The 12,774-nt window shown below is 41.0% G+C and overlaps 2 gene segments (V, D, J or C) and 1 further gene; all 3 read right to left on the bottom strand.

The window, feature by feature from the left end:
- Positions 1–12,774, bottom strand: part of Tcra (T cell receptor alpha chain) — a 1,796,232-nt gene that overhangs the window by 1,426,346 nt on the left and 357,112 nt on the right.
- On the bottom strand, positions 2,220–2,688 carry Trav6d-5 (T cell receptor alpha variable 6D-5). The segment is given in 2 exon segments: positions 2,220–2,511; positions 2,643–2,688. Coding segments are annotated over 2 exon segments (338 nt in total).
- Trav9d-1 (T cell receptor alpha variable 9D-1) lies at positions 5,077–5,537 on the bottom strand. The segment is given in 2 exon segments: positions 5,077–5,366; positions 5,492–5,537. Coding segments are annotated over 2 exon segments (336 nt in total).

Here is a 12,774-nt window from a genome sequence, read left to right as displayed (position 1 = left end):
TCACAGTCCTTCTGCCTCATCAAGCTGAGTGTGCAGACACATGCCACCATGAATGTTTATTAGCAGGGCATGCATTCAATCATTTATCCACGTTGAGTTTCTCATTATGCTATCATAGAGTAATTTTTAAATGTTGTGCTAATGCATTCTGTTTGGCGCTGACTAAGCAGATACATGATTAGCAAACATTTCCTGTACCTTTGGGATTCTTTTTCTATTTATCCACGTTATGCTTTAAAGCATTAACACTTTAGAGGCATAGCTGGAACTCTGTGGAGCACTTACCTAGCATTCATGAGGCCTAAATCTAATTCCTATCACTGAAAACAGTAAAAAGTTAATGTTTTTCACTCCAATAGGAATCAGCTATTTTATCTTCACTTTGTTTCTTTACCTTTTTTGTCATAACCTAGAAATCTTTGCTGGATTCATGACAATCCTGTTTACTTAAGCATGCTTCACTTGGCCTGAAGAGATGGCTCAATGGTTCAGAGCACTAACTGTACTTGCAGAGAGCCCAAGTTTGGTTTCCAGCTGTGAGTTGCCTATAACTTCAGCTCTAGAGCATTTGATGTCCTCTACTTGCCTCTGCAGACAATTGCACTCTCACACGCATGCACATGAACACACACACACACACACCATCCAAATTTTTTCATTTTAATTTTTTTATTAAGTTATTTGATTTATTTACATTCCAAAAGTTGCTCCCCTTCCTGAGTAGTTCACCCCCTCTCCCCTTGACTCTGAGAGGGTGCTCCTTCACCTGGCCACCCACCCTCCACCTCACCTCCACCAACTTCCCTCTTCTGTGGGGCATCAAGCTTCCACAGGATTAAGTGCATTCTCTCCCATTGAGGCCACACAAGGCAGTCCTCTGCCACACATGTGCCCAGGGCCACAAACCATACCAAGAGTGCTCCTTGGTTTTTGGCTTAGACTCTGGGAGCTCTGAGAGGTCTGAGTTAGGTGACATTGTTGTTCTTCCTATGGTGTTGCAATCCCCTTTAGCTTCTTCAGTCCTTCCTTTAACTCTTCCATAGTAGGTAGGACCCACCATGCAAATGTAATACATTTTTGATAAGTAATGATTCATACTTGGATGCTACATTTTGGGTCTATGATTCATTTCATTTTTTGGTAATATACTACAGAAGGAAGGAATACATCTTCCATTAACATGTGATGATCTATGCATAGCTGCCTAGTTTTCTTCAAGGTCTTTGGATCTCTTTGAAATAGTTGAATATGCCACTCTACCTAATTCTTAACCTCTGCTATCTCCTAAGTCCACAATCCAAGTTTCTTTCTCCCAACAATGTCACTTCCAGCTTTCCCAATGCTTAATTCATTTTCCTCTACTTGACCTATAAACAGAATTGAGTCTCTTCATCTTAATTCACTTTTTCCCCCAGGGCCAAAGCATCCAACATTCAGCATGTTTTTACTCCATGTGGATCACAATTGCTGAAAGATTTCACTGAAAAAAAAAAAGGAACACACTAGAAACATAAGGAAGATGCTGCAGAATACGCTAGAATGAAAGAAGCCAAATAAAAATGGCAGGAATATATTTTCACAAGACGTGGACTGTCTCCACCAAAAGCTTCTACTTTTAAATTAAGTCAAACATAAAAATCTTTATAAGCAACCAATAAATTATCAGATCTTGAAAAGGGAAAAAAAGAAAGACCCCTTTCTTACTGCACGTTGCCAGGAAAACATGGAACTCATGCAACCTCATAATACATATCTTGCTGTATCACACTTGATAACTCCATGAACACATAGTTTCATTCAAAAAAAGATTTTGTATTTAAGAAATCACAAATTCAGCCTAGTATGGTGGTTCATGCATGTGACTCCAGCCCACTGTAGATTTAGGCAGGAAGAAGTGTTCAAAGCTAACCTCAGGTCCACACGTTATTCAAGGCCAGCCTGGGCTACATAAAGTTCCATCTCATAAAACAAAAGCCAAAAAGGAAATCACTGTGATGTGTGACTGCCTTCTTTTTCTCGGATTAAGCCTAGAGTGTGGCATGCTTCCTTCCTGTTCTCCTAATACCTTCTTAATGTTAATTTGGATGCTTTTATGTGTGGTATCAACAAGAGCAGACCTGCTCGTGGTCCCTAAATGAGTGATCTCAGACACACTCAGCAGCCAGCCCCCTGCTTCTCAGAGTTTGTGCTCAGCTCCCCTTGTGGTTTGTGCCACCGTGTCACCCAGAACACAGTAGTACACAGCCGAGTCTGACTCCTGCACTGAGGCTTTCTGCAAGTGGAAGGAGGTGGTCCCTTTATCATACGTAGCTTCAAAACCTCTGTTGCTTCCCTTCTCGTTGGCCTTTGGGACTTTAAAGAGGAGCTGTGGACCTTCTCCGGGATACTGCACATACCAGAACAGGGTTGGGTACTGTTTGGTTTCATAGGAACAGTTCACAGTCAGAGAAGTCCCTTCAGACAATGTCACTGGACCTTTTGTCTGAGTCACCGAGTCTCCATTGCTTTCTCCTAAAAATAAAAAAAAAATGAAATTAATAGTGATTCAGTGCAGTGATTATCTGTATTCTGTCTCATAAGAGAAACTTGTTAAAATTTACATCAATATCATGAAACAAGACCGAATGTGTTGTTCCACTTACCAAGCATTAGGAAGAGTAGAATCCCCAGTTCAGGACAAAGGTTCATTTTCTGAGCCACTGGAGTGTGTGAATACAAATATCTTGAGATAGAAAAGGTTACGTTGTAGTAAAAAGATGAATATGAGCTCAGAATAAAACAGGAAATGTGTATGTGTTGGGTAGACACACCCACCCCACCCCACCCACTCCCACCACCCCCCCCCACACACACACACGGGCAATTTACTAACCTCAGAGGACTGCTGACCTATATTCTCAGACTGAACTGTGCAGAGGGCTGCAGCACCACCTTGGGAACATGGCTGGTGGTGGCCTGTTGACCGTTGTGAACCTGACTTCTGGCTTAGACTGCCACTACTTCTGCCATCACCATGTGCCCTAATGACCATCTCAGTGACTGTCACGTATTCCTAAAGTGAGATGATGCACAGCTGTGAAAAACATTGAAATGGATTATGGCAAATTGTCCATGACTCCAAATTATTTTAGTGAAAACAACAAGCTTTACGATCATGCTTACAATGTTTTATTATTGGCATATATTTTTAAAACTCAGACCTACACACTGTTAACACACACACACACACACACACACACACACACACACACACACACACAAGTATATATATATATTAGAAATGCAAAACACAAACTTGAGAAATAGAGTTTACAAGTTTTGTTGTTGGAGAATGAAAGGGAATAACACTGAGGAGAAAAACCAAGGACCATGACAATTCTACTGGTTTTAAAGTTGGTTAAAACTTTATATTGAGTAAAACTATACTGACTTAGATACATATACCTAAAGGGTGTTGTAATTTGTTCAAATAACAACTATAACTGTCTAAATCTTTGTGGTTGTTCACCTCCTCATTTGTGTTCATAAATACATTCTGTGCTTATGTCATTCTTCCAGTGGACTACCACAGGTACAAAACTGGCTGCATAAGAAACTTAAAAATGGCACGGGATGGTGTTCCCAGGTAAGACAATGGACAAGGTGAAAATAAGCCTATGACAACTACTATTCAGAATGACAGCTATACCATCCAATAACCGCCGGGTGTCTTAGTCAAAATAAAAGAGGCAAAGTGTCACTCTACCATTGATTTCCTGCAGAGGAATAACTAATACTGCCCTGCTCAAAAATGACAGTGTACCTCAGTTGTATAAACAGAATCCTCGTGAGGCTACAGCTGTCCTTCCTCCATCTATTATCAGTGAGTCTCAGAAAGGAAATGGTTTTGGTAAAATAGCCTGTTTCCCATGATAGTCTCAAATGAGCAGAAAATACTAGGAATGAGAGATGGCAGACTTGTATATATCCCCTTGAAATGGCACAAGACTCCTTATCCCAATCTTCTCTAAAAAAAAATCTAAATAGTCCCCCTTCTTCTTTGAAGATGCCCATTTCCTGCAAAAGAGTTTCTGCTCTTTGCTGTTTGGAATCATCTGATCTGCTGAGGTCAGACCCCGGTCTCTTTCCTACCCTCTGTGTCTTTACTCTGTGCTCTCATGTCTGCTGGAGTAAGGAGAGCATCCTACTTCCCCATCCATTGCTGTGACAAAACAGCTTGACATAAGTAGCTTAGAAGGAAGAAGACTTCTTTAACTTCACTGTTCCAGGTTATCGTCCATCATAGCACAGACTGTGTGCATTTCACAGCAGCAGAGGCCTTGGCCAACGTGTCACACCGCATCCATCTTCAGGAACAAAGAGCACAGAATGCTTGCTTGTCATGCTCCACTAACTCTTCCCCATTTCATGCAGTGTTCAGGACCCAAACTCTGGGCACGGTGCTTCCCATGTGCAGGCTGAGTCTTCCCACAGTGATTAATGTACTCTGCAGCAGACATGCTCACAAGACTTTCGGATCCAGATAACTACTTACTGAGATTCTCGTCTGGATGATTCTACACTGAGGCAAGTGATCTCAACTAACCATCACAGATGAAGAGTGCTTCTGAGGTCCTGGAGGTGTTGCGTGCAAGCAGTAAGTATCCTTCCTCAGCACTGACCTTCAGTCTGGAGTTGAAGGGAGCCTCTTCTCCCTCTAGTGCACACTGTGTAAGCCCCCACCGCAGTTACTGGTTATATAAGAACTGAGTTGTGTCTTAAATCTCATGGACATAGTCAGTAGAAAATGCAGTCTACAAAACAAACATTAGGAAGGAGATTGTGTCTCAAGGACCACTTTATGCTTTTTAATCCTGCTATGTCACTTTTCCTGGGAGCCATGGCCAAATGTCTATACATTCCACCTAGGATTCCAAGGATAGAGCAAAATAATGCCGACTTGGAGAACCAGTGAGTTTATTTGGGTTCCTTCCATGGATGACAAGCATGAATGACTGAGAGTCACTCAGCTGTGGTTTCCTCCTCAGCATCTTACAGGTTTGTGCTCAGCTCCCCCTGCAGCCCCACACACTGTGCGCTCACAGCACAGAAGTACACAGCCGAGTCGCTCCAGTGCACAGAGGCTTTCCGAAGGTGGAAGGAAGAGTCGCTCTTGCTGAACTCAGCCTTGAAGCCGTTCACTCCTTGAACCACTGGGTTTCCCGAATAGTACTTGAGGAGAAACTGGAGGCCACGGCCATGGTGCTGGATGTACCAGGAGAGGTAAATGGATCCACCATAGGAATAGTTGCATCTCAGCTCCACCGAGTCTCCTTCGAAGACAGTGACATGGGCATCAGACTGGGAAACTGTCTGTGTTTGGACATCTGCAGAATCAATGATAAATTCGTGATTGTGATGCAGGCTTCATGATGAAAACTATTCTTACTAAAATTAAGTAAGAGAAAGAGTGAATTGTGTGCATCTACTACTGTCAGGATATTTGACTCACCCAGGAAGAAATGTATCCCGAGGAACGAGATGAGAACCAGGAGCATGGCTGCACACTGGAAACAGCTCTGGTGCCTTTCTGGAAAAACCTGGCTCGTGCAGGAAAGAGGCTGCTGTTCCCAGTTCTTGGAGACAGTTGGCATAAGGTTTACTAGACACCTTCCTGTTGTAGGTAAAATTCTAAAGAAAAAAAAAAAACCCTGCAGAAGTGGTCCTGGCCCTGGGAACTTTCTGGCCTCTGGTTGTCTTCAGCTGTCAGATCATCTAAGAACTCAGAACTGGTTCAGGGAGGGACTGAGTTGAGGGTGGGGACCAAGTGCATGGAGGCAGCTAGTCTGTGCAATGTCGCCCTCTGGCGGCCAGTGGAGAGCGAAGACTCTGAAACAAATTAGTGTGTTCTATCTAGAGCTCACTTCATCTTTCTAGACTAATCTGTGTTGTGTCGAATTCTAACCTAATTTAAAAATGGGCTGTTTTTTTTTTAGAAAATTATTATATGATAAAACATTAAATTTTGGTCCTGTCGCCACTTCGGTATAAAAGCAGGAAATTGCAAGCTGCAAACAGAACTGCAGCCTGTCATATAGTCAAAACCCAGAGATTGAGTCTTTAAAGTTTGTTCTGAAGCTTAAGAAATGGCCCAGCAATTTCGCTATTGAAGGCATAGTAAAATAATTTAAAAGTGTGTTCATTTCAATCTGGGAAGCCAGAAAATAATGCCTTTACCATCATTTTCTCATCAGTGTTTTTATAAAGAACCAGAACAAAAGAAATCAATTTGAAATTCAGTCCTATCCTTCTGGCCAGATGGCTATTCGATCTGAGATTTCCTCTCCATCTCTCTCTCTCTCTCTCTCTCTCTCTCTCTCTCTCTCTCTCTCTCTCTCTCTCTCTCTCTCTCTCTGTGTGTGTGTGTGTGTGTGTGTGTATCTCCAATTCTTACTTTATTAGGGAGGATTTGCAGACACCAGGGCCAATGGGCCAATAGAGTCTTGCAAGGCTTCTCAACTCTAATTCTCTCTCCCTCTCTTCCCCACTTCTTTCTCACCTCTCTACCCCCACCCCTCATTTAACTCAGACCAACTAGGTCATTAATGGTGTTGGCCTGCATATTCTTTCTTATAGAATGAACTCCACATATGCTCTTACAATTCAGATGCAATGCTCTCTCACTGTGTGTGCCCCTGTCATAGCTGTTACTTATGCAGACACACTCAGTGACTCTCCCTGGGCTGGCCTTTAGAAGCCTTTGCTGGCAGTGAGCATCATATCAAGGGAAGTTCTGGTAGAACACAGGAAAGTTACTTTGGTAAGATGGAGGGGTGGGGGGAGAGAAATACAGACATAGAATAATAGTCTAAAATGTGAATCCTTGCCTTTTTTAAAAAATGAAGCAAACTTATCCATTTTAATTAGAATTTTAAATATTTAGTGACTTTAGAAAAGCAGTAGTGACAATACAATACCAAGAAAAGACAGCAAAATGTCATTTGGTCTGGATAGTCTGGGTTGATTGGCCATCAAACAATAGACTAGAGCATCTGCAGATGAAGGTAGGATGACTGATGAAGGTACTTACACACACACATACACACGTGCACACCCATACAAACACACACACTCCTTGAAAAGTTTAAGGCTGAAGTAAAGAGTAAAAGAAGATTTACCATGGACTCCTTGGGGGAGCACCATTGAAGCACAGCCCAGAGAAACAGAAGCCATGGGAGCAACTAAATTTACACACAAATATTCAGCAGTTTTAAGTGGGTAGAAGTTGGGCAGTCTAATGAAGGTAGAGTTGATTGTGGCCAATAGCCATGCCATTCTTCTGAAAGAGAAGTTATTTTCTAACCACTTCAGCTTTAAGATCTTCTGGGGGGAACAAAAGTCAAAATGAGTAGTTCTGTGAGATAAAGGAGTCATTTTACATTGAGTAAATGGACCTTGCTCAAGAAGAAGTGATATTCTCCATCTATACACTTAATAAGAGAATCATAAGCAAACGTTGAGAGAATTGGAATAAGATTAATCTATGATTGGAGTAGTGAGGCCATTAACACTCCCTTCGAAGTAGCTAATAAGACACAGTAAGAACTGGCACTAGACAGAGCAACCAATTAGACCAAACTGACACCTGTACTGACCATTCCACTTGTCAATGCAGGGTACGTTTACCAGTGTACAAACAATGTTCTCATAGACATACCATACACTCAGACAGTTCAAAATACACCAGTGAACCTTAAGGACTGAAGTTACATGACATGTGTTTACTGACCACAAAAGTATGTAGCGTTCACTCACTCAACAAATGTCAAAATACCACCAAGTATTTTGAAATTAGATAACATATTTTTCGTAAGTAACACACAGATAAGGATAGAAATGAAAGGGGAGTTAGAAGCTATTTTGAACTAAGTGGAGGTAAAGCTCGGCCTGTGGGAATGCTTTAGATGTAGCTCACACATATACAGGGGGAGAAGTGCAAAGTCTCAGCAGAGAAGGAAAAGTTCAGGCCATCAATGAGCATCTACCGTGAAACGCATGCTGCATCATTCTCAAACTTTTCCTCATTTTTAATTAGATATTTTATTTAATATCTATTCATTCATATCATGTGTTTGCATCCCACCTATTACCATCCCCTGTCATCCAATGCTTCACATACGTCTCAACTTCTCCCTTCCAACTGTGTGTGTGTGTGTGTGTGTGTGTGTGTGTGTGTGTGTGTTCGCTGGCTTGCTTGTTTGCTTGTTTTAAATCAATCCCGAGTGAGTCCACCTAGTGTGGCCTGTATATGCATGGTGTGGAATTATCTGGTGGGTAACTTCTTAGAACCAACACCCATGAAGAAAAGGGATTCTCCCTTTTTTCCCAATTATTGAATTAAATATGTGGAATAAGTTACATGAAAGAGAAAGTTGTCAGATATTAGTTCAGGTTAATATTCAGGTTATTATTTTCTTATGCTGGGTATCAGCATGGCATATAACTTTTTCCATACTTTCATTTTCATTTTTCAGTCTGTTTTTAATCAGTTAAAAAATATTTTTTTAAAAGAATGATGTGTACTGCATGGCAGAGCATGAGACTCACTTTGCAGTTCTTTTGATTGGAATGTTTTGCTGCTTATATTTAGTGTAATTATTTCAGAGTAACTTGAAGCAAAAGCAACCTTGATACTTGCTTTACCTTTGAGGGACTTTTTTGCTTTTTCTTTTACTCTTTATCTCAATATTCCCTTATTTCTGAGTTTTTGGAATTGTGTGAGATTATAATTCAGACAATTTTAGTATCAACATTTTTTGTTGACATATAGAAATCCTAATGCCATATATGATACACTTCTCTGTAAGCTGCTGATCAAGATGACCCCACAGGCCCCTAAAAATTAAAATCCATCCCAATTCTATAATGTCAATCTCTACATCACACTGAATCACTAGCACTAAAACCTTGCAGAACTCCAATGAGAATGCATATACAAAAAGTCGAGAATAACAACTCGTCATCTTGGGCACTCCACAAGAGCCACTTGCCATAAATAACAAAGGGTTGGGAGACACATTTGAAATTGAAGTGAAGTTGATTCATAAAACAACGTTCATAATACTCTTCTGTGGTGCAATTCTCAATTAACATACCATATTTCATGGAGATCCATAGATATTTTGGCCTAACAAATTTCTTACTTGGAAATCACTATATTGCAATGTTATAATATGACTTTGGGAGGTATTGTAAATAGAGCAGAGAAAACTACCCTGTGATTGTCCTTAAATGACAGATTTTTCTCCATCAACATTCATTCCCACTCCTCATAATATTTCTACAGTGCAGCGAGGGACACAGAAGGAGATGCAATTTCACTTAGCAGGGAGAAATGTCTTCCCACCTGCATAGCATTGCCAAGCTTGGTTTCCAAAGTATAATGCTGACTCTTTAGCCCTGTGCATTTTACTCAAGTTCAAGCAGACCTGGGAGAGCAACGGATGAAAGAAGAGCCAGTCCTCCTGAATCTATCGAGCACGATTGCTACAAGAGGAATTTTTTCTCAGTTCAGTAATAGACAATCCTGTTGCATGAGGCTTTATCATACTTTAACACATGAACACAGCAAAGGAGGCAGTAGAAACATCACAGAGATTTCAGCTGGACACCAATGACAGTGCTTCAGTGAAACACTACTGCCTTTCTCCATAGACAGCATGCTTCTCAATAAAGAAAAACAGATTTAAACATTTCAGAATGTGGTGACCCTTGCCTGAATATATACAGCATACATATTATAAATTTGACCAAACATCTGTAGCTAGGAGATGATAGACCCTACAGATAAGCCCACTATTTTACTAAATGAACACAGTAACAAATTGCATTTTTAACATGAATCTCACCAATAAGCAGGAAAATGGATGGACTTATAATGTATAATATTAAGAGATGTTACACACTCTCAGAAGCTTAAAAAAAGTCTCCCTCATATGGGGAATCACAGCCTGGTATGTAGGTGTATACATGTAAACAAATGTGCACACCTCACTAAAGAAGATTCTTTATGCAACGGAGGACCATTGATGAAGAAACCTCAAAATTGGACAAAATACAGAGAAAAAACTGTCTCCGGAATGCCCAGCCATAGGGCCCATATTGGAAGGAGGGGGTGAAAAGACTATAAAACAGTGGCTTCTGGGCTTGACAGAACTGATGCAACCATGAACTCACAGCAAATGTGCTTGCCCACACAAGGCCTGCACAACATCAAGCCAGCATTCCACTATGAATGGGAAAGACACATGACTCCTGCCACTAACTAAGGAACTGTTGACAGTTGATAGCTATTAAAGGTAGGAGAAAGAATGAGTTTTCTTTATGGGGTAGCACCTGATAGGTTTTTCCTGCTCCAGTGATGATCCCATATCCATCCATAAACAGGCAGCAGTAATTGAACTTAGCAGGCTTCTTAAAAAGAGAGAAAGAGCTTCAAGGCTGCACCTCCACCTGGGGCAGGTCAGCATGTCTAACTCTCCCACACCCTACAGCTTGCCTGTGCTCCAAGAGGTCTGCCATAGCACACACAGGTGATAACCCTGCCCTAGAACCCACACAAGCTGGGACACCCCCCACACACACACACACACAGAGCTCAGCAGACATTGTCCCAAGCCACATCATTCATCCAGTCTGCACCTCTACCCAGGGCAAATCAGTGTGATTATCCCTCTCCCACACCCCACAGCCTGCCTATCTCCCAAGAAGTCTGCTGTAACCAGGGACACAGCCTGCCTGACTCTCTGGAGGTTTACCATAACAAAGGACAAAAGTGAGACCCCAACTGTAATACCAGCATTAGCTGGGACACCCACACACATAGAACCCAGGAAACATAAGTTCTATCCCACTCTGCCTGAGGCCCATAAACCTTCCTGTCTGTATCTCCATCTGCAACTGTAGCAGATCCTGCCCCTGGACCCCAAAGCCTGCCTGTCTCCCAGGAGGTCCACCCTAACCAGGGACACAGGAAGTCTGCCCTCACCAGGGACAGATGAGAACTGCTCTAACCAGGGAAACAGGAGGTCCGCTCCAACCAGGGACATAGGAGCACCCCCCTCCCCCAACAAGACAATGCATTGTCTGTGTCCCAGGAGGCCTCCAAGGAGGCTGGATCCAGTTAACATTAGAAATAACCAGATGGTGAAAGGCAAGCACAAATCAAGGAACCGATGCCAATGTAATTTGGCACCATCAGAACCTAGTTCTGCTACCACAGCAAGCCCTGGATAGTCTAACACACCTGAAAGACAAGATGATTCTGATCTAAAATCCCATCTCATGAAGATAATAGAGGCCTTTAAGGAGGATATAAATAACTCCCTTAAAGAAATACAGGAAAATACAATCAGGCAGGTGAAGAAATTGAACAAAATTGTCCAAGACTTAAATATGGAAATAGAAACAAAAAAGAAATCACAAATGGAGGCAACCCTAGAAATGGACATCCCAGGAAAGAGATAAAATTTAAACATTATCTTTCTACTAATCCAGCCCTACAGAGGATCATAGAAGGAAAAGACCGACACGAGGAGGGTAGCTACACTCAAGAAAACACAAAAAATAAATTAATAATCTCACAACAAATCTAAAAGAAAAGAATCACACACACACACAATACTACCTCCAACAATAAAAATAACAGGAAGTAACAATCATTGGTCTTTAATATCTCTCAATATCAATGGAAACAATTTCCCAATAAAAAAGACATAGACTAACAGACTGGATACATAAACAGGATCAAGCATTTTGTTGCATACAAGAAACACACGTTAGTGACAAGGACAGATACTACCTCAGAATAAAAGGCTGAAAAAAAGTTCCCAAGAAACAAGTGGTAGTAGCCATTCTAATATCCAATAAAATAGACTTCCAACCAAAAGTTATCAAAAGAGATGGGTAAGGATACTTCATTTTTAAAAAAAAAGGGATACTTCATACTTATCATACTTATCAAAGGAAAAATTCACCAAGATGAAGTTTCAATTCTGAAAAATCAATGCCCCAAATGCTAGGGCACCCACATTCATAAAGCAAACGTTACTAAAGCTCAAAACACACATTGAACATTACACAATAGTACTGGGGGACTTCAACACCCCACCTTCACCAATGGCTAAGTCATGGAAACAGAAATTAAATGGAGACACAGTGAAAGAAACAGAAATCATGAACCAAATGGATTTAACAGAATCTATAAAACATTTCCTCCTAAAGTGAAAGAATATACCTTTTTCTCAGCATGTCATAGAACCTTCTCCAAAACTGACCATTTAATAGGACACAAAACAAGCCTCAACAGAAACAAGTAGATTGAATTAATCCCATGCATTCTCTCAGATAAGAACAGACTAAGGCTGATATTCGATAACAACAAGACAACAGAAAGCCCACATACTGATGGAAACTGAATGACTCTCTACTCGATAATAACTTGGTCAGAAAAGAAATAAAGAAATTAAAGACTTTCTAGAATTCAATGAAAATGAAAGCGCAGAATACCCAGACTTATGGGACACAATGAAAGCAGTGCTAAGAGAAACAGTCATAGCACATAGTGCCTTCATAAAGAAATTGGGAAGACCCAACACTAGCAACTTAACACATCTGAAAGCTCTAGAACAAAAAGAAGCAAACACACCCAAGAGGAGTAGACAGCAGGAAATCATCAAAGGCTGAAACCAATCAATTGGAAACAAAGACCAATACAAAGAATCAAAAAACCAAGAA

This window comes from Mus musculus, chromosome 14 (genome assembly GCF_000001635.26).
Source record: "Mus musculus strain C57BL/6J chromosome 14, GRCm38.p6 C57BL/6J".
Taxonomy (NCBI): Eukaryota; Metazoa; Chordata; class Mammalia; order Rodentia; family Muridae; genus Mus; species Mus musculus.
Note: the sequence above shows the minus strand (reverse complement) of the source record. Positions and strands in the feature narration are given on the sequence as shown.